This window comes from Macaca nemestrina, chromosome 17, assembly GCF_043159975.1.
Source record: "Macaca nemestrina isolate mMacNem1 chromosome 17, mMacNem.hap1, whole genome shotgun sequence".
NCBI classification, from domain to species: domain Eukaryota; kingdom Metazoa; phylum Chordata; class Mammalia; order Primates; family Cercopithecidae; genus Macaca; species Macaca nemestrina.
In genome coordinates this window covers 58,717,612-58,741,184 of record NC_092141.1, presented here as the reverse complement: position 1 = coordinate 58,741,184, position 23,573 = coordinate 58,717,612, and the positions used below count along the sequence as shown (strand labels likewise).

General features: G+C 53.6%; 2 protein-coding genes across 2 annotated transcripts in view; one reads left to right on the top strand and one right to left on the bottom strand.

Moving 5' to 3' along the window:
* The window catches only part of LOC105472381 (acyl-CoA synthetase family member 2), a 48,739-nt gene that overhangs the window by 23,310 nt on the left and 1,856 nt on the right, over positions 1 to 23,573 (top strand). The window contains exons 2-12 of the mRNA XM_011725561.3: positions 11,525 to 11,720; positions 12,095 to 12,223; positions 12,486 to 12,539; positions 13,027 to 13,145; positions 13,263 to 13,428; positions 13,998 to 14,093; positions 14,235 to 14,392; positions 14,658 to 14,749; positions 15,056 to 15,132; positions 21,785 to 21,892; positions 23,186 to 23,337. Of these exons, the coding sequence (XP_011723863.1) occupies positions 11,525 to 11,720; positions 12,095 to 12,223; positions 12,486 to 12,539; positions 13,027 to 13,145; positions 13,263 to 13,428; positions 13,998 to 14,093; positions 14,235 to 14,392; positions 14,658 to 14,749; positions 15,056 to 15,132; positions 21,785 to 21,892; positions 23,186 to 23,337 (1,347 nt within the window). The remainder of the gene's footprint in view (positions 1 to 11,524; positions 11,721 to 12,094; positions 12,224 to 12,485; positions 12,540 to 13,026; positions 13,146 to 13,262; positions 13,429 to 13,997; positions 14,094 to 14,234; positions 14,393 to 14,657; positions 14,750 to 15,055; positions 15,133 to 21,784; positions 21,893 to 23,185; positions 23,338 to 23,573) is intronic.
* LOC105472380 (chondroadherin) lies at positions 15,336 to 19,866 on the bottom strand. The gene is made up of 4 exons (XM_011725557.3): positions 18,835 to 19,866; positions 16,543 to 16,706; positions 16,130 to 16,275; positions 15,336 to 15,885 (listed from the first exon to the last, which is right to left on the bottom strand). The coding sequence occupies exons 1-3, from the start codon at positions 19,849 to 19,851 to the stop codon at positions 16,134 to 16,136; spliced, it is 1,323 nt and encodes a 440-aa protein (XP_011723859.2). The 5' UTR covers positions 19,852 to 19,866; the 3' UTR covers positions 15,336 to 15,885; positions 16,130 to 16,133.

Below are 23,573 nucleotides of genomic sequence, written 5' to 3'. Positions count from 1 at the left end.
GATCTGGGCTCACTGCAACTTCCGCCTCCTGGGTTTAAGCCATTCTCCTGCCTCAGTCTCCCGAGTAGCTGGGACTACAGGCGCCCACCACAAAGGCCGGCTAATTTTTGTATTTTTAGTAGAGACAGGGTTTCATCATGTTGCCCAGGGTGTTCTCCAACTCCTGAGCTCAGGCACTCTGCCTGCCTCAGCCTCCCAAAGTGCTAGGATTACAGGCATGAGCCACCACGCCTGGCCCAATATGTCATCTTTTGTTACTGGCTTCTTTCACTTATAAATGTTTTCAAGGTTCCACCATGTTGTAACATGTATCAGTACTTCATTTCCTTTTTAAAAATTTCTTTATTGTAGTAAAATACACATAACATACAATTTACCATCTTAACCATTGAAGTTTGCAGTTTAGTGGCATTAAGTACAGTACACTCACACTTTTGTGCAAACATCAGCACCACCCACCTCCAGAACTTGTTCATCTTTCCCAACTGAAATTCTGTACCCGTTAAACGATAAGTTCCCATTGCCCCCTCCCCAGCCCCCAGCAAGCACCATTCTACTCCTAGACAGCTTTTCCCTTCAGTTTCTTTCCTCTTTCACTTAATAAATGAGAGGGTCCATTGCTGACAAATGGGATTGCTTCTCTAAGTGGAGGCCTTCTTGCATATATGCAATTGAGTTTATCCTAAAAAAGAGTAACAGAAAATGTGGTTGTAGAAAGACAAGAGGTGGAGACACAAACTGGCTGAGGGTTTTCATATTGGGTGTCCTATCCATAGGCCATAGCAGCCCCACTGCAGATCTGCCCGATTCTTTGGCATCAAGACGTTGATCCAGCTCACGCCTCTAATCCCAGCACACTGGAAGGCCGAGGCAGGTGGATCACTTGAGGTCAAGAGTTTGAGACCAGCCTGGCCAACATGGTGAAACCCCATCTCTACCAAAAAATACAAAAATTGGCCAGGTATAGTGGCACATACTTCTAATCCCAGCTACTTAGGAGGCTGAGGTGGGAGAGTTCCTTGAACCCAGGAGGCAGAAGCTGCAGTGAGCCAAGATCATGCCACTGTACTCTAGCCTGGGAGATAGGGTGACACCCTGTCTCAAAAAAAAAAAAAAAAAAAAAAAAGGTGATCCTGCAAGCCATTTCCATGTTGTGGATTTGCTGGCAGATTTCAGAGCTTTCCTGCTGTCACTGTCAGCATAGCTTCTCATAATACTACCAACACTTAATGTTCTTAATGAGTTCATCCACGGTGAGGACTCTGTTTAGGGTCCTGTATGTGCCTTCCACATTCCCTTCCTGTGCCATCATAGTCCTGGCAATGAACTTCAGGTTTTAAATCCATGAGCTTGGATCTAAGTCTCCACTCTGCCAAGCCTGATGTTCCACACCCAGATGACCCCTGTAATCCAAGTAATAGATTCCATTGTATGGACGGATATGCCACATTCTGTTTATCCATTCATCTGTTGCTGGACATTTGGTTTGTTTCCACCTTTTGGGTATTGTGAATAGTGCTGCTGTAAACATTCATGTACGAGTTTTTGTTTGCTTTGTTTGAGACAGAGTTGCACTCTGTCACCCAGGCCGGTGTGTAGTGGTGTGATGGTAGCTCGCTGTAGCCTCGACCTCTCAGGCTCAAGTGATCCTTCCACCTAGGCCTCCAGAGTAGCTGGGACTACAGGTGTGTACCACCATGCCCAGCTAATTTTTAATTTTTTTTTTGTAGAGATGGAATCTCACTATGTTGCCCAGGCTAGTCTCAAACTCCTGGGCTCAAGCGATCCTCCCACCTTGGCTGCAGAGAGTACTGGGCTTACAGGCATGAGCCACTGTGCCTGGCCCAAGTTTTTGTTTGAACACATGTTTTCAGTTCTTTTGGGCATATATTATAACTAGGAATGGAATTGCTGGGTTATATGCTAATTCTGTATTTAACTTTTTGAAGAGCCACCACGCTGTTTTCCAGGCAGCTGAATCATTTTACATTCCCACCAGCAATATACAAGGATTACAATGTCTTCACATGCTTGCCAACACATATTTTGTTTTCTGATTTTTTTTTTTTTTTTTTTTTGAGACAGAGTTTTGCTCTTGTCAACCAGGATGGAGTGCAAATGGCACAATCTTGGCTCATTGCAACCTCCGCCTTTCGGGTTCACGCGATTCTCCTGCCTCAGCCTCCCAAGTAGCTGGGATTACAGGCACCCGTGACCACAGCCGGCTAATTTTTGTATTTTTAGTAGAGACAAGATTTCATCATATTGGTCAGGCTGACCTCGAACTCCTGACCTCCAGTGATCTGCTCGCCTTGGCCTCCCAAAGTGCTGGGATTATAGGCATGAGCCACCGCGCCCAGCGCTTGATTTTATTTTGTTTTTTGCCTTCCGGGTGAGCATGATGTGGTACCTCATTGTGGTTTTAATTTGCGTTTCATCTGCTTGTTAGCCATTCATAGATTACCTTCAGCAAGATGTCTACTATTTTTTAATTGAGTCATTATGTGCATTATTTTTAATTCATTCATTTGGTCATTCATTTGAGCACCTCTTATGTTCCTGGCACTCAGGCACTTGGGATAAAGCAGTGAACACGTTAGTTGCCAACACTGAAAAGTCAGGAGAATTCTTAAAAAATAAAAAATAAAATTTCTCGTTCCTGACTTCTCTACTCAGATCCGGGCCTGAGTTCTCAGGAGCCAGCCTACTGCCGGCACCTTTAAGGTGGCGCTGTGCTTTGTTTCTTCAAGGCTCTTATCAGGCCTCAGTCCCACCTGGGCCCTGAGAGCCTTGGGTTTTACAATACCCATGCTAAGTAGCTGATGCGTCTCCAAGTAGTTACTTTAGTTCTGAGTTGAGAACAACTGGCACCGCTGTTTTTCCTCTAACTCCTTAAGCTTCCCATGTCGCATTGAAAAAATAATCCTAAGACCAAATCCCTTTAAGAATAGAAGTTGGGATACCGTGGCTCATACCTGTAGTCCCAGCTACTTGGGAGGCTAAGATGGGAAAGTCTCTTAAGCCTGAGAGTTTGAGGCTTCAGTGAGCGGTAATTGTGCCACTGCACTACAGCCTGGGTGACATAGTGAGTCTCAAAACAAAACGAAACAATAGAAAAAGAAGTGTCGGGTTGAGGGGTGCAGTTGGGGGAGGGAGAGCATCAGGGTAAATAGCTAATGCACGCAGGGCTTAATACCTAGGTGACAGGTTGATAGGTGCAGCAAACTACCATGGCAAATGTTTACCTATGTAACAAACCTGCATGTTCTACACAGGTATCCCAAAACTTAAAATAAAATTAAAAAAAAAAGAAAGAGAAAGAAGTGGCCACCCTTTATGCCCCAGGCATTTGGGGTGTGGGCAAGGAAGGAGAATTGGTTTGTTTATGCTCCCTCTTTCTAAATGATGGGTGGTTCCTGTGTTTATGAGCACATTGCATTGATATGAGTTTGTAGAACTCTTAATTCCTTGGAAGAGCCGCCTGTTTCCAACTCAACCCTGCCCTACCCTGGCCCCAGTTTCTTGGGATCAGTTAGTAGAAATTGCGGAGGTTATATTATCTCTGATGATCAGATAGGATATAAATTCCAAACCAGAAGGAACAGGAATTGCCTATGCCCACTCCTTTCTCCCAGATCTGAGGGTGGAGCACAGGCAGGCATGGCTGTAACGTTGAGGCGGTTGCACCGTGTCCTCTGCTCCTGGCTCAGGTGTTCATCAGTCACATGGGCCACTTGATCTCTTTGCACTTCAGCTTCTTTACCTGTAGAAAGGGAGTTCATGATTCTCACCTGCATTAAAAAAAATTTTTTTTTTTTTAATTTTGAGACGGAGTTTCGCTCTGTGGCCCAGGCTGGAGTGCAGTGGCACAATCTTGGCTCACTGCAACCTCCACCTCCTGGGTTCAAGTGATTCTCCTGCCTCAGCCTCCTGAGTAGCTGGGATTACAGGCACACACTACTACACCTGGCTAATTTTTTGTATTTTTAGTAGAGACGGGGTTTCACCATGTTGGCCAGGATGGTCTCAAACTCCTGACCTCAGGTGATCCACCCACCTCGGCCTCCCAAAGTGCTGGGATTACAGGCATGAGCCACCGCACCTACAGGATTATATTAGTGTATCTCGAAGAAACCCAAACTGAGAGTGACTGAAAGAAGATGGGGGCAAGGGAATGGTTGTGTGTCCTGACTATTATCAATATCAATATCCTGGCTACAATATTGTACTATAGTTTTGCAAGATGTTAACATTGGGAAAATTTGAATATTGATGGTGAAGAGTGCATGAGATATTTCTGTATTGTTTCTTTTTTGTAGTTTTTTGTGGTTATTATTATTATTTTGAGACAGGCTCTTGCTCTGTTGCCCAGGCTGGAGTGCAGTGGGCATGATCAACCTTGAACTCCTAGGCTCAAGAGATCCTCCTGCCTCAGCGTCCCAAGTAGCTAGGAGTACAGGTGCACGCTACTATTCCCAGCTAATTAAAAGAAAAAAAAATTGCCCGTGTGGGCAACATGGCAAAACCTCATCTCTACAAAATATACAAAAAAATAGCCAGCCATGGGGTCATGCACTTGTAGTCCCAGCTACACAGGAGGCTGAGATGGGAGAATCACACAAGCCCAGGAGGTCCAGGCTGCAGTCAGTGAACCATGACTACACCACTGCCCTTGAGCCTGGGCGAAAGAACTGTCTCAAATTTTTTTTTTGTTCTTGTTTTTGTTTTTTTAGAGACAGGGTCTTGCTCTGTTGCCCAAGCTGGTCTCAAACTCCTGGGCTTGAGCAATTCCTCTGCTTTGACCTTCCAAAGTGCTGGGATTACAGGCATGAGCCACCGTACCTGGCCTCGATATTATTTCTTACATCTGCATATGAATCTACAAATATCTCAAAATCAATAATTTAATTTTCAAAAGCGAAAAAAGAAAAAAGAAAGGAGATGGGACTTTCTTTATCTGGGAGACAGCCAGTCTGTGACTGGTGTGGTAACTCCTGCTGTCCAGGCGCCAGGCTCCTCTCTTATTGCTGTGTGGTGCCCAAAATCACTATGTGGTCTAAAATGCTACCATTATTTTCCTGTCACAAGCAGCATTCCAGCCTGAGGAAGAAAAAAAAGAGAAGATGTCCCTTCCTTTGAAAGTTTCTTCTCCGAAGTTGCACACACTACCCCTCTTTAAACTCCACTGGCCCAAACCTCACCATCTGGCCAGACCGGCTGCTGGGAAAGCTTGGAAACCTGGTCTTTATTTCACACAGTGTGGCCAGCTAGATGTCTGAGTCTGTGTCGTGAGAGAAGGACCTGTTGGGGTTTCTGTCACACCACCTGTCAGAGCTGCTGTGAAGACACAGGAAAAAACACATAGAAGAAAGACGCAGGAGAAAGCCAATTGAACGGAATTTTTTCTTTTTTCTTTTTTTTTTGTCCCATAAATCAGCCTGTTGATTTCCCAACTAGAATTTCCAGGAGACCACTGTTTGGTCTGAAAACCATGGTGAATAATGGAGAACCAAGTTCCAAACCAAATGGGACTCCTGAGGCCGGGCGCGGTGGCTCAAGCCTGTAATCCCAGCATTTTGGGAGGCCGAGACGGGCGGATCACGAGGTCAGGAGATGGAGACCATCCTGGCTAACACGGTGAAACCCTGTCTCTACTAAAAAAAAAAAAATACAAAAAACTAGCCGGGTGAGGTGGCGGGCGCCTGTAGTCCCAGCTACGCGGGAGTCTGAGGCAGAAGAATGGCGTGAACCCGGGAGGCGGAGCTTGTAGTGAGCCGAGATCCGGCCACTGCACTCCAGCCTGGGCGACAGAGCGAGACTCCGTCTCAAAAAAAAAACAAAAAACAAAAAACACCAAAAAAAAAAAAAAAACCCCACCAAATGGGACTCCTGGTCATTGTGAGAATAGGAGGATGCTTGTTAGGAGGCTGAACACCTGCCGTCCAGGCTGGAGTGCAATGGCACCATCTTGGCTCACTGCAACCCCTGCCTCCCGGATTCAAGAGATTTTCCTGCCTCAGCCTCCCAGGTAGCTGGGACTACAGGTGTGCACCACCACACCTGGTTTATTTTTGTATTTTTAGTAGAGATGGGGTTTCACCCTGTTGGCCTGGCTGGTCTCAAACTCCTGACCTCAGGTGATCCATCCGCCTCGGCCTCCCGAAGTGCTGGGATTATAGATGTGAGCCACCATGCCTGGCCAGTTCCCAGACTTTATAGGTGGGGAAGGTGAGCTCTAGAAAGGAGAAATTCTGTGTCTTAATTTGAATTCCCCTGAGAACAAGGACTTGGGTGCAGGTAGTTTATTTTGGAGAGTGATCCTAGGAAGTGGAGATAGGAGGTAGAGAGAGCAAACAGGGAGTGGGGAAGCCGATGAGGGGATGTTGTTAATATCATCACCCTAGGCAACAAGAGCTTCATTCACCTGGACCTCTGAGAAGGTACAGATACCTCCCAGAAAAGGGGAGACTTGGAGCTCCAGCCCCATGGGGTTGACTGCTGTGCCTAGAGGCATGAGCTCCTCTTCCAGTCTGGGCTGGCCTGCAGAACCAGGGACTCCCACATTGAGGAAGTTCCTGTAGCTAAAATCAAGGGTGGGCGGAGGAGCTGTGATATGAGACACCCGTCACCCACCCAGCCAGCGGCACACCTGCAATGAGACCTGGGATCCCCGACTCCCTGGCCTGGTGCGTTCTCCTCCCGTCCCCTGAGCTTCAGAGCATCAACAGTGTTCCTCCTTCCCTGTGATGCTTGTCCTCACCTCCCAGGTGAGGAGTCTAAGAAAACAGCCTTTCCATCAGCCCCTGTCGTGATAGACCCTCCAGTGGGATGGCAGCGGCTGCCTCGCCCATTTACAGGGCAACCCAGTTTTGCTCCCTGCTGCCCTGAAATTTGTTCCTCCCGGAAATTGTCCCTCACAAGGCATGAGCAGTCAATCAATAGAAGATATACGTGGTCTTCCTAGCACAACAGCTGCAGAATGAGCTGTGAAGTGCCCCATCAGGAGTCCTGAACAGCTTCAAACGTTTCCCCTCTAGTAACTGCCTGACACGCCCCAACCCCAATAATCATTGTGCATTTAACTTAGGGGTTGCCTCACCCTTGGGAGATCCAAACCCCTAGTCTGACTTCCTGTCCTTCATGGAGGAGAAGGCTCTCGTCCCCAGCGTACTACTCAGTTTCTACTCAGGGCCAGTGACCTGGAGCCTTGGCACAGAAAGCCTGGAGAGAGAAGCTGAGGTAAATCACACTGCTTTGGCCAAGCAGACAGGTGACCTGTGAGAGGTGGGAACAGCCTCATCCTGAACACTACACCCTGTGATATAAAGGTACCTGGTGGCTGGGCGCAGTGGCTCATGCCAGTAATCCCAGCACTTTGGGAGGCCGAGGCGGGCGGATCACCTGAGGTCGGGAGTTCAAGACCAGCCTGACCAACATGGAGAAACCCTGTCTCTACTGAAAATACAAAATTAGCCAGGCGTGGTGGTGTGTGCCTGTAATCCCAGGTACTCGGGAGGCTGAGGCAGGAGAATCGTTTGAACCCAGGAGGCAGAGGTCGTGGTGAGCCAAGATCATGCCATTGCACTCCAGCTTGGCAACGAGAGCAAAACTCTGTCTCAAAAAAAAAAAAAAAAGTGCCTGGTGGCCGGGTGCAGTGGCTCACACCTGTAATTCCAGGACTTTGGGATGCCAAGGTGGGAGAAACTTGAGCCCAGGAGTTCGAGACCAATCCTGGCAACATAGTAAGACTCCATCTCTACCAAAAAATAAAAATAAAAATAAAAATTAGCTGGGTGTGGTGGCACACATCTGTAGTCCCAGCTACTTGGGAGGCTGAGGTGGGAGGACTGCTTGAGTTTGGGAGGTCGAGGCTTCAGTGAGCCATGGTTGCACCGCTGCACTCTAGCCAGGATGACAAAGTGAGATCCTTTCTCAAAAACAAACAGACAAACAAACAATGAAAAAAAACAAAAGAAAAAAAAGACCCCTGGGAAGTCCAGGTGTCACACCCTATTCCCAGGACTGCGTGTCCTCACTGGCCTGCTCTAGGTACCAGTTTCTGAGCTGTTACTCAGACCTAGGTGGGAATGTGAACAGAGCAAATTCTGTTCCCATAGAAGGTGTGCTCTGGTTTCCAGACCTTCCAGGCCATCATTGGATATGTGCTCGGCCTGGTGGACTCCAGGTATAGGCTCCAGGGGCCCCCTATGCTGAGGACCACACTCTTGCAGGAGGATGTGGAGGTTTGGAGGGACATGCAGCATCTTCCTTCATCAGTAGGGGGATGGGAAGAGGACCAATTTTCCACTCTAGGCCTTGGCAGATCTCAGTAGACCCTGAGGACCCACAGATTTCATAGACATGTGGAATTGAGTGAAATTACAAGGGTGAGAACCAGGAGGAGCTGAGGTTGGTAGTTGAGATGTGGGGAGTGTGGGGAAAGAAAGCCCACTCTTGTCCCATGTATCCCTGGAGAGAGAGTAGGTTATCTTCCTTTTGTTCTCTTCCTTACTGAATAGTCTTAATCCGAGAGTTGAAATGATTTGTTTACATACCTTTCTCTTCCTACCACACTGTGACTATTTAGAGGGCTGGGAGCAGTGTCTTATCCATCCCTGTATCCCTAGCACCTGGCACAGGGCTGGCACACAGTAGGTGCTCACTAAAGCTTGCTTGAATAGATGAGTCAAAGACGGTTGGGGTGGCTTAGATTGCCAAGAGAGTGGTTGTCAAAGTGTGGTTCATAGAATCCTTCTCATCCAGGCCCACTTCAGAATCACATGGGATTCTGTTAAAAATTCAGATTCCCCCGTCCACTCCCCAGAAGCTCTGCAATGAGTAGGCATTGCAGGGACCCAGGAATTTGCATTCTTTGTGAGATCCTGAGATGATTCCGAAGCAGATCTCCATGGACCACATCCTGAAAAACTGTCCCTTGGAGGAGGGAGTGACACTGGTTGAGAAGGTTCCTTCTGATGTCTCTGGAGGGATAAGGGAGGGATCAGCCCATAAACACAGATCCTGGTTCCAACATCCATCCATCCCTCTTCACTTCATAAATGATGTGGGTCCATTTGGGCCCATGGGTGGAGAAAGCCCCAACCCCGGAACCTGGAGTATGGGACTCTCCTCATTCTTCCAGGCCGAATGTCCTCTGCTCTGGGCCCTTTGGTTTCAGCTGGGTTCAAGTTCCAGTCACTCCTCCCATTCTCACAGCACTCCCTCTCATTTTCTGTGCTCCAGCCACAGAGACAAGCTCTCCTCTGCCGGAAATGCCCTCCTCTCCCTTCTCTGATGATGAACACTTCCTCACCCTTCAGCTCTCAGCTTAGGCATAACTTTCTTAAGGGAGTTTTCCTTGAAGCTCCAGGTGATCCCAGATTCCCTCTTACAGGTGCTCCTAGGACCATGGTCCCTTCCTTATCTCAGCTTTCTAAACATACATTCATCATTACTAAGGTTGACTGCACTCCTCTCTTTCCGACCAGACCCTTAGCTCTGCAAGGACAGGGACTGTTTTTGGTTATGTTCATTTTTTAGCATTGGGCCTTCTCTGTGGTGGGTGTTTACTAAATATTTGTTGGAGGAATAAATGTTGGCTAATTACTCTGTAGGGCTGAGGAGGCCATAGTGTGGGTGGCCCCAGGGCCCAGGTCTAAGAGAGGCTACCTTAACCCAGCTTTGAGGGAACAGAGAATGGGCCTCAGATGGGCTGGGGGTCTCCCCCCATAGTCTGCCTCATGGCTCCCATTTCCTGATTTTCTAGGCTGTTCCCACCCACAAAGAGCTAATATGTCTAATTTCCCCAGAGACAGGGAGCTTCTTAGAGGAAGGACTGTGGCTTATTCTATCTCTAGTCCTAGCATAGTACTTGGCACATACGGGTGCTCACTGAATGTGTGTTGAATGCATGGTCGATAAATGCCATGAATGGACGGTAAAATGCCTGTCGATTACAGAGCACTTCAGCATTCCCAGAGCACTTTTGCAGGCCTGTTCACACTTGAACCTCATGCCCCCCTATGGAATAGGCAAGGCAGTCTGTTCATCCCCTTCTAGCCAAAGAGTAAACAGATAACTTGCCAGGTCTCACTGGGTTTTGTTGGTTTGTTGTTTGAGACAGGGACTCTGCCTGTCACCCAGGCTCGAGTGCAGTGGTGCAACCATGACTCACTGCAACCTCTGCCTCCCAGGCTCGGGTGATCTTCCCCCCTCAACCTCCAGAGTAGCTGGGACTACAGGCATGCGCCACCATACCTGGTTAATTGTTAAAAATGTTTCATAGAGACAGGGTTTCCCTATATTGCCCAGGCTGGTCTCGAACTCCTGGGCTCAGGCGATCCTCCTGCTGCAGCCTCCCAAAGTGCTGGCATTACTTTACAGGTGTGAGCAACCGTGCCCGGCTCAGGTGCCACAGTTAATAAAAGGTGGGGAAAGTTCAGTGGAGCATAATGGAAGTGCAGGTTCTCCTCCAGCTTGGCGTGCCCTTACTTGGGGGTCGTTTCTTACCTGGCAGGGCTGGGAGGAGATGGGTAGTTCCTGAAAGGCTGATGGAGAAAAGTGGGGAGTAGGTTACTACTCCCGTGACTGCCCAGACCTCTACCCAGACCTGTTTCCACCTGTGCCCTGAGATGGATAGGCAGCCACATGTGAGAGGTGAAGAGTCCCGGTCCCAGACTAGAACCCGAGCCAGGTCCCGAGCTGGCTGCTTCCTCCACTTGACATCCTCTCAGTACTCTCAGGCTCTTGGTGCCCCTTGCTTGTCTGACATCTGGCCCCTTTTCCTTAACTGGCTGCTTTCAGCCAGCTTCTTAATTCCCTGGAGACCGAAACTGCCTGCCTTGTGACATCATCTGAGAGTGGGAGCTGGAGCCCAGGTGCCATTTGGCGTATAGGGGCTTTCTTCTTCATCTGCAGGTGCCCAGGATCTGGTAGCACCTGGCGCTGGACACCTACAGGCCTGTGGAATAACAGGGGCCTCCCAGCTGCCTCTCTTAGGGCCTCCATCTGCCCTCTCCTTTATTCCTTTCCTATTCTGTCTTTGGCTTTCAGGCCCTCAGGAGAAAAACTGGCCCACTAAGGAGCCTAAAATCCTAAGGCCTTGGATTCCAGCCCTGGGTCCAGGCACAGCTTCCCTGGTTCCTTAGGAAGGACCCCAGTGACCTGTTTATTCTCCAGGAGGCAGGGCCTGGGGGCGAAGGCGTGGTCCTGCTTTGTAAGATCTGTCTGCGCAGGCAGGCTCTCCCGGGCTTCGCTAGGGCATCTCACCTTTCCCCAGAAGGTGAAGGAGGGCCCTTTGCTCCAGATTGGTGTAACCTTGTCCCTGTCCTGCTGCCTTGGGATTAGGCTTGAGGCTGGGAAAAGGGTCTGGGGGATTTTAGGCTTACGGGAAGATCTGGAGAAAACCTAGTGGTTTCTAACATGTTGTCAGCAGCCTACCCCCTGGCTTGACTGGGTGTGCCATGCCCTTGGTTCCAGGGAGGCTGATCTGGGACAGTGAAACTCATAGCTCCTCTCCCTACAGTTCCAGAGAGGTGGATCGCATGGTTCCCCTGCCCGTTGGAGGCCTCAGCTACGTTCAAGGGTGCACCAAAAACCATCTTCTCAGCAAGACTGTGGGCCGGTGCCTGGAGGCCACAGCACAGAGGGTCCCGGAACGAGAGGCCTTGGTCGACCTCCATGAAAACGTCAGGTTGACCTTTGCCCAACTCAAGGAGGAGGTGGGTCCTGACCTGGAAACCTCAAAGTGGGCAGGTGCTAGTTCCCAAGCTGCCCTGGCTGAGCAGAACCAGGAGCGTGGGCACCTGGCTATGGGGCAGTGTGCTAGGGCTGCCAGAGAACCCCAAGGGATGGCAGGAGAAGGAGACAGGACTGAGGCACAGGGGGTCCAACACCTCCTGTATCAGCAGCTCCTGGAGCACTTGTTAACTATGCAGGCTCCAGGGCAGACCCACTGAGGCTGGGAATCTGCCTGTCCTTTTGTCCCCAGTGATTGTGATGAGAACTCCCGGGCTAAGGGCTGACTGAGGGTGGGCGTCTTGGGCCCCTTCCTGCTTGCCCCATCTCACCCCTTGTGCCCCATCTTTTACACCAGGTGGACAAAGCTGCTTCTGGCCTCCTGAGCATTGGTCTCTGCAAGGGTGACCGGCTGGGCATGTGGGGACCTAACTCCTATGCGTGGGTGCTCATACAGTTGGCCACTGCCCAGGCGGGCATCATTCTGGTAAGGAGGGGCTTGCTTGGCACAGCTGGGTGTACGTGGGGGAACATCATTCAAGGGGAGTCCCTCAGGCCCTCAGCCCCCAGGACCAAACCAGTGCCTGATTGGTTTCAAACCAGGTTGTGCTTTCTCCTGAGGCCCACCAAGGAGGCCTCCGGGAGTCAGGGGGTGTAGAGTGCTGCCTCTATGCCTCCTGGGGGTAGAGGGGCAGCAGGAGGGACAGGGTCTGCCCAGAATACTGATATGCCCTCACCGCTTCCACCAGGTGTCTGTGAACCCAGCCTACCAGGCTACGGAACTGGAGTATGTCCTCAAGAAGGTACAGCTCATTCGTCAGGGAGAGGCCCGGCTGGGGCCTGGCACAGGGGGCTGCACAGACTCTGCTTGTCACAGAGTGTGACGGTGTGAGCTAGGGCATACGTGGGTGGGTGACATGCAGAGTGTCCTTCCTTAGGTCATAGATGGTTGGAAGGTGGCCCCAACTCCATGGAGAGGGTGGCTGGTCAAACACAAACCTGGCGTGAGTGGGCAGGGACGGGGGCATGTGTGTGTCAGGGCAGAGGTGTATGTACGCGTGTGTGTCCATCCTCACATGTGATGCATATGTGTCTCAGGGTGTGGTGCGTGTGTCTTGGGGTTGGTCCACGTGTGCATTTGTCTTGCAGTGTGGTGCCTGGGAGTGTGCTGGAGGTGTGTGTGTCAGAGATGGGTGCCTCTGTATGAGAGCAACTGATTAGTGAGGACTCCCCCAGAGCTCTAGTCTGAGGCTCCCTGCTGACTGCAGGTGGGGGACTCCCCTTCCACAGGTGGGCTGCAAGGCCCTTGTGTTCCCCAAGCAATTCAAGACCCAGCAATACTACAACATCCTGAAGCAGATCTGTCCAGAGGTGGAGAATGCCCAGCCAGGGGCCTTGAAAAGTCAGAGGTGGGTGTGTCCCGGGTTACTGGGTGGTGCGTCATTCAGCATCCCTGATCCCTTCACTTACTACTCACCCTGCCCCCTTCCTCAGCCCCTGTCTCTCACCATCCTCCCCACCCCCAGGCTCCCAGATCTGACCACAGTCATCTCAGTGGATGCCCCTTTGCCGGGAACCCTGCTCCTGGATGAAGTGCTGGCGGCTGGCAGCACACAGCAGCATCTGGAACAGCTCCAGCACATCCAGCAGTTCCTGTCCTGCCATGACCCCATCAACATCCAGTTCACCTCGGTAAGGCAGAGGTCTCCAGGCCCCAAGCCCAGGTGGACACATGCCCCCTGCCTCTGTGACACTTCCGTAGGGATGGGGAGACAGCAGAGGAGAGCAGGCATTCTTTACTGAGACTGGCCTTCAGCTGTCCTCTCTGCTCTGGAAAATATCAGCACCTGGTGTCCTTGTCACATTTCCTCCCCCAGCCCCCTGCCCTCTCCACTCCAGCCCTCTTGTTCACGGTGCAGTGGCAGATTCACTGAACCAACACAGGTTAGAACTGCTAGAGGCTGCCCCTCATTTAGCTGATGGGGAATCAGAGACCCAGAGAGAGAATTTACCCAAGCCAGCTTATGGGTGGCAGAGTTCTCTGGGCCATATAGGTGGCATGAGAACGGAGACCTTATCTTCTGCATTGCTGGACCCTGACACCTGGCATTGTGGTAGACCTTTTGCAAATATACTGAACAGATGGATCTGGGGCAACAATCCCTGTCTCCTGATTCCTGGTCCAGTGCTCTTTAAGGCAGTGGCCCAGGGTGGGAAGGAGATGAGAAGGAGGCCAAGCCATGCCCTGCTTGCCTTGTCAGGGGACAACAGGCAGCCCCAAGGGGGCCACCCTCTCCCACTACAACATTGTCAACAACTCCAGCATATTAGGAGAGCGCCTGAAACTGCATGAGAAGGTGAGGCGGCTCTAGGCCCAGGGCAAGGCTGCAGGAGGGGTGGCTCAGGCAGGGGTGGGGGGCTGGCTGGGCTCCCCTTGCCAGCTAGAGGAACTGGCTTCTGGTTCCAAGACAGACCCAGCCTCCTGTCTCCATCACCAGACACCAGAGCAGTTGCGGATGATCCTGCCCAGCCCCCTGTACCATTGCCTGGGTTCTGTGGGAGGCACAATGATGTGTCTGATGTACGGTGCCACCCTCATCCTGGCCTCTCCCGTCTTCAATGGCAAAAAGGCACTGGAGGCCATCAGCAGAGAGAGGTGGGCACTGGTGAACAGGCTACTTGTAGGCTGATAAAACCCTCTTGTTCCTCACTCCTGGGCCCTGACACCTTTCCGAGCTGCCTCCTCCCGCCAGCCAGGAGACTGGGGATGGGGACAGTGGAGGACCCCCAGGAGAGGACCAGTTCCTGCCTCAGGAGTGTCTCCTGCCTGTTCCCTTTGCTGCAGTTTCATGGCGGGGTGGGTGAGAAGAGGGAGTTCCCTTCCACTTCCAAGCCTAATTTCGAGACCTCCTCCTATACAGAGGCTCCTTCCTGTATGGTACCCCCACGATGTTCGTGGACATTCTGAACCAGCCAGACTTCTCCAGTTATGACATCTCGACCATGCGTGGAGGTGGGGTGGGGCCAAGGGCAGCCAGGCGTGGGGAGGGGGCTTCTTCCCCTACAGGAATGGCCTGGGTGAGTTAGCTCCCAGTCTTTTATTTAGGGGGCAGGAAGGACACTGTAAAAATGTGGGTGGGAGGGAGGGAGATCCCCAGTGTCCCGGGACACCAGCCCAGGGCCAGCTGCCAGGTGTAGGAAAGGCTTGGGGTCAGGGGAGAAAAGGGAAGGTTCCTCCCTCGAATGAGCTGTAGGTGAAAGGACTCCACTGGGCCTGGAGAAGTGGGGAGCTGTGTCAGCCCCTCTCTCTGTGATTCAGGTGTCATTGCTGGGTCCCCTGCACCTCCAGAGTTGATTCGAGCCATCATCAACAAGATAAATATGAAGGACCTGGTGGTGAGTGGTGACCGGGGCCCAGGCTGTGGGCAGGCCAGGCCTGGGATGACAACAGATTGACATACATGGGGATGAGCCCAGGCCAGATGTTCAAAGGCGACCCTCGCAGCCAGCCCTCCCTCCAGAAAGCAGATGTGATAAAAGATAGTCTGACCTCATCAGCACCTGGTGGATGAAGGAAATAGGTGGCAGGGGACTAAATATCATACATACATACATTTATATTTATAGAAATCTCAGGAAGAAATTGCAGCATGGGAAGATGGCAGCAAAGCACCGATGTCCTGCTAGAATGTCCTGGCAGGTGGGGGCTGGCAGAGTTGGGGCATGGGCTTTAAAACCCTTTCTGGAAGCAAGGGGTGGGGCAAGGATCTGATGATTGTTGCCACGTGGCAGGGAAAGAGGAACAGAGGAAGGATGATCCTGGAAGGGTGGCCATCCTGATGACCAACCCGTTGTGGCTCTGATTGACTTGGGGGGGGGTCTCAGCAACAGCTTCTCTGAGAGGAGCTGGAGGGTGGGGAAGGCATGATGGCTGGGGAGGGGCTCAGCCTTCCTTCTCCCCAGGACACTGCTGGGTGGAGCTGGGTTGGTAGTGGAGTGCCTGAGGCCCCCTGCCAGGACGTGTCTAGGTGTGGGCAGCTCTGTGCATCAGCAGAGGCTGTGGGGAGAAGGTAGGGGTGGAAGTGGGAAGGTCAGTAGTCTCTCCGGTGGAAGGCAGTGGCCAGTCACCAGGACTGGCTGAGTCAGAACCTGCAAGGAGGCAAGGATCGATGTCAGTACTCCAGCAACCCAGATAATGCTTGGAGAAAATGATGGAAGTCCTGGGCAGGAGCTTTTCCTCCCTTTGAAAGGGGCCCCAGTCCTCCCCTCCTCTCTCTGTAAAAATGGAGGGTCTGCCTGCCCCTCCAGTGGGAGGGGGTACCCTGGAAGATACCAGCTCACTTGCTGGAATCACCAAAGAGGGATATAGGGGACGTGTTTACCCAGCCCCCACCTGTTTAATGGCGGCCAGCTTTCTTGGACCTCTTGGTAGGGAACTTGCAGCTGCGGAAGGCGTCTGTGTCACGGATGTGTTGGCCCTTGAACTTGGCAGGTGAGGCACAGGTGGCATCTGGGCGGGAGGCCTTGGCTTCTAGCCACCTGGAGAGACAGAAACTTGCTGGGTCTGGGGAAGAAGGTGGGAGTGCTGAGGGGAAGGGCAGTGAACTATGGGACCAGGATTGACTTGGCCACAGGATAGTCTGAAGCTGTCATCTTCATTTTACAGATAGGGAAACTGAGGCTCCCAGGGTCCCATGCCTATTAGGTGGCAGATCTAGGATGCATGTCCAACATGTCTTAGTGCAGGGCTAATGTGTCTCTATCACATGAGGGTGGGCTCTGGGAGTGACACGGGGGTGTTCTTACCGCCGAAGACCCCGGAGCTGGCAGGTACACTTCCAGGGGTTGTTGGTAAGGGTGAGGGTCTCCAGGCTGTCGAAAGGGAAGTTGGAAGGCAGGTGGTTCAGGCGGTTGTTCTCCAAATGGGCGTGTTTCAGTGTGGTTACACCCAGGAAGGCACCATCTGAGAACTGGGGAGCAAGGTGGTCATGAGCGAATGAGTGAGCACCCGAGCGCCAGAGGGGCAGCGTCCTTCCCTGAACCTGAGCCATAGCGCTTTGAGGAGTTTCCCGGTTTCCAAAGCAGTGTGACCAAGTGGTCTCAGATGATCCAATCTACACAACCCTCTTTGAGACAGGTGGTGTTATTTTCTTTTCTTTTCTTTTTTTTTGAGACAGAGTCTTGCTGTGTTGCCCAGGCTGGAGTGCACTGGCACGATCTCGGCTTACTACAACCTCCACCTCCCGGGTTCACACCATTCTCCTGCCTCAGCCTCCCGAGTAGCTGGGACTACAGGCTCCCACCACCACACCCAGCTAATTTTTTGTATTTTCAATAGAGACGTGGTTTCACCGTGTTAGCCAGGATGGTCTCGATCTCCTGACCTCGTGATCTGCCTGCCTCGGCCTCCCAAAGTGCTGGGATTACAGGCGCGAGCCACCGCACCCGGCCAGGTTGTGTTATTTTCAATATGCAAATGGAGAAACGGAAAAAGTGCTGTCCTTTGCCCTGGGTCACAGCAGTGGGTAAACAGTAGCCACAGGACCACACCCAGCTCCTCTTCCCCTGGCACCACAATCCCTGCACAAACACTGGGACTGTGGAGCTGCCAGAGTTTGGCCCCAGCAACCCAAACTGGTACATGGTGAACTTGGTCTGTGCTTAGTGGAGTGGGCAGTGGGCCCAGGCTCCCCACAGTCCCAGGGTCCCAGGACTTCCCCCAGCTCTGTCCTCACTGCTCCCCCACTGCCAGCCAGACGCTATTTGTGAAGCCACCTTGGTGGAGCCTTTGGCCAGGTTGGACGGCTCCAGAGGAAATGTTCTATTGGTGCCCACACCTTTGCCCAGGCGCCACAATTCCTGTCTGGCCTCCCCTGCCCCAAACCACCCCGATTCGCCGCTCTGCTGCCCACTGAAAGACCACTCTGGCACTGGTGGGCCACAGGGGACTCCAACTTCAGCTGGGGAGAGGCAGGGCTGAAGAAGGGCAGGCTTGCGCAGGCTCCATCCACCCAAACAAAGGTTGGCTGCTGCCCAAGTGAGATTCTGCCCACATCTCCACACCCGTACCCTCTCCTGTGGCCCACATTAAGGTATGAAGGTCTCCAGTAACCAGACTCTCCTCTACCTTGTTGGTCCCCACCCACACCTCCTGGCTGAAGGCCCTGTACCAGGGTGATTTTTCCAGTCCCAGAGAAGGGATTCTGCTCGGATCCAATATAGCCCCAGCTGGCCAGACACTGGGCACCCCAGGGGAGAAAGGAATGAGTGAGGAAGCAGACAGGAGACGAGTCTAGTGACGGGGGAGGGCAAAGGGCAGTCAGCAGTCTGGAGACAGTGAGGCATGCCAGTCTTCCCTATGGAGAGACACCTGGGGTCTTGTGCCAAGGATTGACAATAGTGGTCTTGCCTTTGCCCCTTCATGGAGCCCATGGGCATGATGCTTGCAGCCTGGGGGAGCCCTTGGTCCCATGCCTACTGAGCTGCAATGGACTTGAGAATGCAATGAATTGTGTCTGTGTGAATTGGGCAGGGCCATCCACCGGGGCCTCTGTGGGGCATGGAGAATGTCTTCCTCAGGCATTTGCTTCCCCTCACTCCCCAGTCCCCCACTCCCCCTTAGCACGCATGCACAGCCCCCACCAGGAACAGGGTCTCTTTGTGGGCCTGATCTGCCCAGCTCCTCTAGAAGGCTCCTCAATAAACAAACCTTCCTTTATGGGGTGGTAGGTTTACTGGAGACGGGAAAACAGCAGAGGGGGGCTGGAAGGCCCAACAGGAAGAGGTGGCTGCTGCCCGCAGTGGGGGGTTTGGGAGCACTGGAGATGGCCCTAGGGGGCCATTTGTGGGGCCAGGGCAGCCCCACTCCTTTTATATGTAAGAATCCTAGGAGGGCAGTGGCTGAGACTGGCAGCCGACAGGGATTAGGGTAGGGATGTGACAAGGTGAGGAAGGGAGGTGGCAGAGCTGTTCACCTTGGAGATAGCCAGAGGGACAGGGAACCTGGGGACAGGGGTTGGTGCCAGCTGTGGCTCTGGCTCCTGGGGCCTCCAGGAAGGGAAGAAGGAACCAGGGCAGAGCCTGCAGCCAGGAGCTCACCTTCTCCAGGTTAGTGTTGTCCAGCCAGAGGGTTTCCAGGTATCTGCCAAAGGACTGGAAGGCATTGTCCGGGATGCTTTTCAGGGGGTTGTGGGACAGCTTCAGCTCCTCCACCACCCGTAGCTTGCTCAGGGCAGCCAAGGGGTAGCTGGACAGCTGGTTCCTGTCCACGTGGAATTTGGCGAGGTTCTCCACGTCGTCCAGGGCACCGGGGTGCAGGGAGCTCAGCGCGTTTTCCGACAGGTAGAGCCAGCGCAGGTCCTTGGCTCCCTGGAAGGCGCCTGCGCGCAGCTCACGGATTTTGTTGTTGTTGAGCTGCAAGATGAAGAGGTTGACCAGCGGGGAGAGCAACCCCCGGGGCAGCTCGGTGACCTTGTTGTGGTCCAGGTAGAGGTAGGTCAGCTCGGTCAGGTCGTCGAAGGCACCTGCGCGCAGCACGCGGATGTCGTTATGGGACAGGTACAAGTAGATAAGCTGCTTGAGGCCGCGGAAGGCACCGGCGGCCACCTCGCGAATCTGGCAGTGCTGCAGGTGCAGCGACACGAGGTTCGGCATGGCCCGAAACGAGTTGGCAGCCAGCACCGGGAAGTTGTTGCGCTGTAGGTTGAGCAGCTTTGTCTTCTCTGATACCTTGGGGATCTTCTGCAGCCCCACCTTGTCGCAAATGACGTGCTGCAGGTCGCCGTGGCAGTGGCAGTTCTGGGGGCAGGCGGCCAGCGCCGGCAGCAGACCAGCCAGGAGGCCGAGGCTGAGCAAGAGCATTGGGCTGGCCATGGCCAGGACTCCTGGGGCCGGGGCTGGGGGCAGCAGCGGCGGCGGGGCGCGGGCAGCGGCGAGTCCTGGGCGCTCGGGTCTGCCGCCCTCTTTATACGGTGGCCCTGACCGCAGCCGGCAGCCGAGCCAGCTCCTACGTGGAGCATCGAGGCCACTGGGCTTAACTCGCTCGCGCCCAGAGATGCGCCCCCGCCCTCCACGGGGAAGGGGGCGGGGCCCTTCCCCCAGCCGGCGACCGTGCATAGGGGAGTGGGACCGTGGCCCCCGAGCCCCGGCTCTAGCCCCCTGCTCTCCTGTGCTGCTCCTCTGCCTACCGCCTTTCCCGGGGCTTTTCTGGGAAGGGGGAATGGTTATGTCTGGAGCCCCGAGTTTACATCGTAGAGAGGGAGGCGTTCCCTGAACTTATTTGTTTGCTCAAGTTTGAGCCTCCACGCCGCACCATCCACACACGCTCGGCCGGGTGCCCTGGATGCGAGGTGGTAGGAAGCGGGACCGGACAGCCGGACGCGTCTCCCCGCGGTGGGCCAGCTGGCGGCGCTTTAATGGGGTGCTTGTGCAGCGCCGGCCGAGAGTGAGAGCCGCCCCGGCGTGGGGCTCCCACTTCGGACGCGCCGAAGTTGGCCCTGGGGAGACCCGAGCTCTTTCCCCACCCTGGGGCGCGCCCCCACCCCTCTCTCCCAACCCTGCTTGCGCCCCCATCCCCTTTTTCCACAGCTGAAGGCTGAACAAAAAAGTGGGAAGTCGGGGAGGGTGGCCAAGGGGAATGGCAAACACACCTGGAAACCACAGGCCACAAGCAGAGTCTCACTATCCTCCCTCCTTCATCGCCCCAAAATATCCCCATCCCTCATCCCCAACCCTAGTGGTCAGGACCCGCCCCGAGGGGTCTCAGGGTGGCGGCTGAGTGGCGCCGAGGTGTACTTGGCAGAGGCCACATTCGGGCAGTGGCCCCAGGACTGTGAGGACGGGTGTGGGAGGGGGCGGGGCAGGTCGAAGGACCAGCCCTGGACGGCTCTGGCTGCCAGACCGTAAGTTCTGTGGGCAGTCCCGCCCCAGCCCGCCAGATTTCTCTGTACCCACTTGCCAGCCACGATGTCCGGATTCCTGTGGAAAGGGGAGGGTGAACAGGCAGGGTCACAGCTCCGGCCTCAGGGTGAGCTCCAAGCTGCCTGGCACAGGATATTGTCTGTGAAGGGTGGAGGGAGAAACCAGACCCCACATTGAACCAAACCCCAGTCGTGTCAGAGCCAGAGCAGCTGATAGGGGGAAGCTTGGTGCAGGGAGGAGGATGGATGAGATCTGGTATCCATTAATTAAAAGGGACCTAGGACATGGGGTAGCTAGCCTCTCTCCCCTTACCCAGTACCCTCGTGTTGGGGCCTGATTTCCAGCGCCTGCTCTTTTCCCAAACCTCTCTGCCCCTTGCCTCTAGGATAGGGGGGTCATACTTGGCCTAGACTATTCCTTGATGGTATTTAGGCTTCTCCAAGGCTGGCTTCTGGTTTTTCTGTTGCTCAGGCTTTCCAACCACTGGAAATGGGGGAGGTGGGGGGGGTGCCACTGGTTTTTAAAATCACTGCTTACGTTGTTTTTTATTTTGATGGAAATAAATTCACGGGAAACTCTCCAGAGCTTGGGGGACGCCTGCCCCAAGGCCAGGCACTTGTTCAGGGTTTGCGGAATGGGGAGAGGGGTGCGTTGTGTTTGTGCCACTCCTAGCTGGGCCAAGGCAGGCTGGCTTTCTCATCAAGTATATGGGGCCTTTGGCTTGGAAGCGAGGGGCAGGGGGTGTGGCCTGAAATCAGGAAGGTGGGGTTAAGGCAGCCAGGGGATTGGGGAGAGAAGGGTGGAGTGATGGTAATACCGGAGCCACAGGCACAGACAGGTGGCTGCTCCAAGGAAACGGGGCACTGAGAGAGCTCCAGCTGGAAGAGAATGGTGTCCCTGCTCTCAAGTTTCCTTCAGATCTGGGGCCCTGCAGAGATCTAGCCTGCTCACTCCCAGCATCTCTGCCTTCTGACCCCAGGCCCCTACCAATGAGGTCTCTGTTTCTACCATTCAGCTGCCCTCCACTTTCCCTTTTCTTTTATGAATTCCTTCCCATTTCCCCAGATAGCTCACCCCATCCCTCTGCATGCGCTGAGCCCTCTTCAGGCATGCTTTCTGGACCCTCTAGGTTGCTTATGGAACCACAGAGAACAGTCCCGTCACATTCGCGAACTTCCCTGAGGACACTGTGGAGCAGAAGGCAGAAAGCGTGGGCAGAATTATGCCTCACACGGAGGTGAGCCCCTGACCAAGACTCCGAAGCCCCACCTCCCATCACCCAACTGGGGTGCACCCAGCTGGGACATCTGTTGCTTTTAGTGAGAGAGCCAAATGGCTCACTCAGGATGCCTAGAGCTCCCCAGCAGCAGCGGTGTGCTAGGCCTGGCCTGGAGCGTTCTCTGTGGGCTAAGCATGAAAGGGGGAAAGCTGGAATGGTGGCTGTGAGCCGCTGCCAGCTGAACTTCTCCGCAGCCTCCCTTCCTGTCTGAGGTGTGTTTTTGCCAAGCCCACTGTCTGTTTCAGGGCAGCCAGGGTAGCCTCAAAGAGAAGCCAGAGCACAGAGAGTTTTCCTACATAGCTTCTTTTCCTCCAGTGGTCCCCGCCTCTCGCTTTAGCAGAGTTTCTCTTCTTGCTTGGCATAAACACTTCATTTCTCAAGCAGCCTATCCCTTTAGGGGGGTCCCTTTGCCCCTCAAAGGTTGCCCCAGAGTGCATCTCAATCTTAAACCCCAGCCATGCCTCTTTTCCTGCTCTAACACTGGGGCTGTGCCAGCTGGCTCCTGATTTCCCCTGCACCCTTCTGCTCCCACCCCTGGGGGATTGCTGCCCCTGTGCACAAGTAGCTGCTTCTGCTGGTGCTGACCACTATCCTGGTGTGAATATGCCCTGCCCTCCCGCCAGAGCAGTCCTGTACCCAGGGTTTGAGTAGGGATGTGAGCCCCCTCCCGTGTGTCCTACAGCTGCACTGCCATTCTCACTAGGATGCTCACCTGGAAGGGAAACAGGGGCAGACATCACTTACCCCGTTTCACAGATGCAGACACTGAGGCACATGGAGGCTCAGCTTTCCTTGGCACAGTGGCCATGGCTCTTTGCTCTACCGGACTTTCAGACTCTGCCTCTCCTATTCACATGGTGTTGCCATGCCTTACCCTCTTTGGCTTATTTGCTGTTTAATGGGAAGTAAGAGGAGACTCCCTTCTCCTCTCCACAGTTTATAATTCTTCAGCTGGCTCTGCAGTCCACAGACCTCTTTCTTTGCAGCAGCTGCCTGCCTGCTCTGTTTCCTCAGCACTCCCAGCTTGGGCCTCAGCTCTTCTTTCATGCCCAGCTCAGGTCTCTGACTGGCTTTGGGTCGACTCTAGCCTTTGTCTCCCTTCTCTGGATGGGGATAGGCAGAGCCAGGGGGCCTCATTCCAGGTGCTTGAGTTGGGGGGTTGAGAGCAGGCAAAGCTCTCTCCATTTCCGAGGACCACCTATGCTGAAGCAAGAGGACAGGAAGCCCCAACCTGAGGCTGTCCTGTCCCAGGCCCGGATCATGAACATGGAGGCGGGGATGCTGGCAGAGCTGAACACGCCCGGGGAGCTGTGCATCCGAGGGTACTGCGTCATGCTGGGCTACTGGGGCGAGCCTCAGAAGACGGGGGAAGCAGTGGATCAGGACAAGTGGTATCGGACAGGGTGAGAAGGCAGGGCGGGGTGGAGGCTCTGGCTGCTGAGGGGAGGCTGGAGGTCTTGAGGCTGAGCCGGGAACATTAACCTGGCACCGTGAGGATGTGGGTATCAAGATGACCCCTCACATGCTGGAGACTTAATTTCCAAAATGTATATGGTGGGGATGATCATACATAGCACAGAAGAAATCAACTGGGTCATCATCCTACACCAGCAGCTGCCAAAGCTGAGTCCAGATTCAG

Coding starts and splice junctions, on each gene's coding strand:
- LOC105472380 (XM_011725557.3), bottom strand. CDS start 19,851: ATGCACGGTCGCCGGCTGGGGGAAGGGCCCCGCCCCCTTCCCCGTGGA. Junction 16,707..18,834: donor ACAACACTAACCTGGAGAAG/GTGAGCTCCTGG, acceptor CTTGCTCCCCAG/TTCTCAGATGGTGCCTTCCT. Junction 16,276..16,542: donor CAGCTCCGGGGTCTTCGGCG/GTAAGAACACCC, acceptor CTGTCTCTCCAG/GTGGCTAGAAGCCAAGGCCT.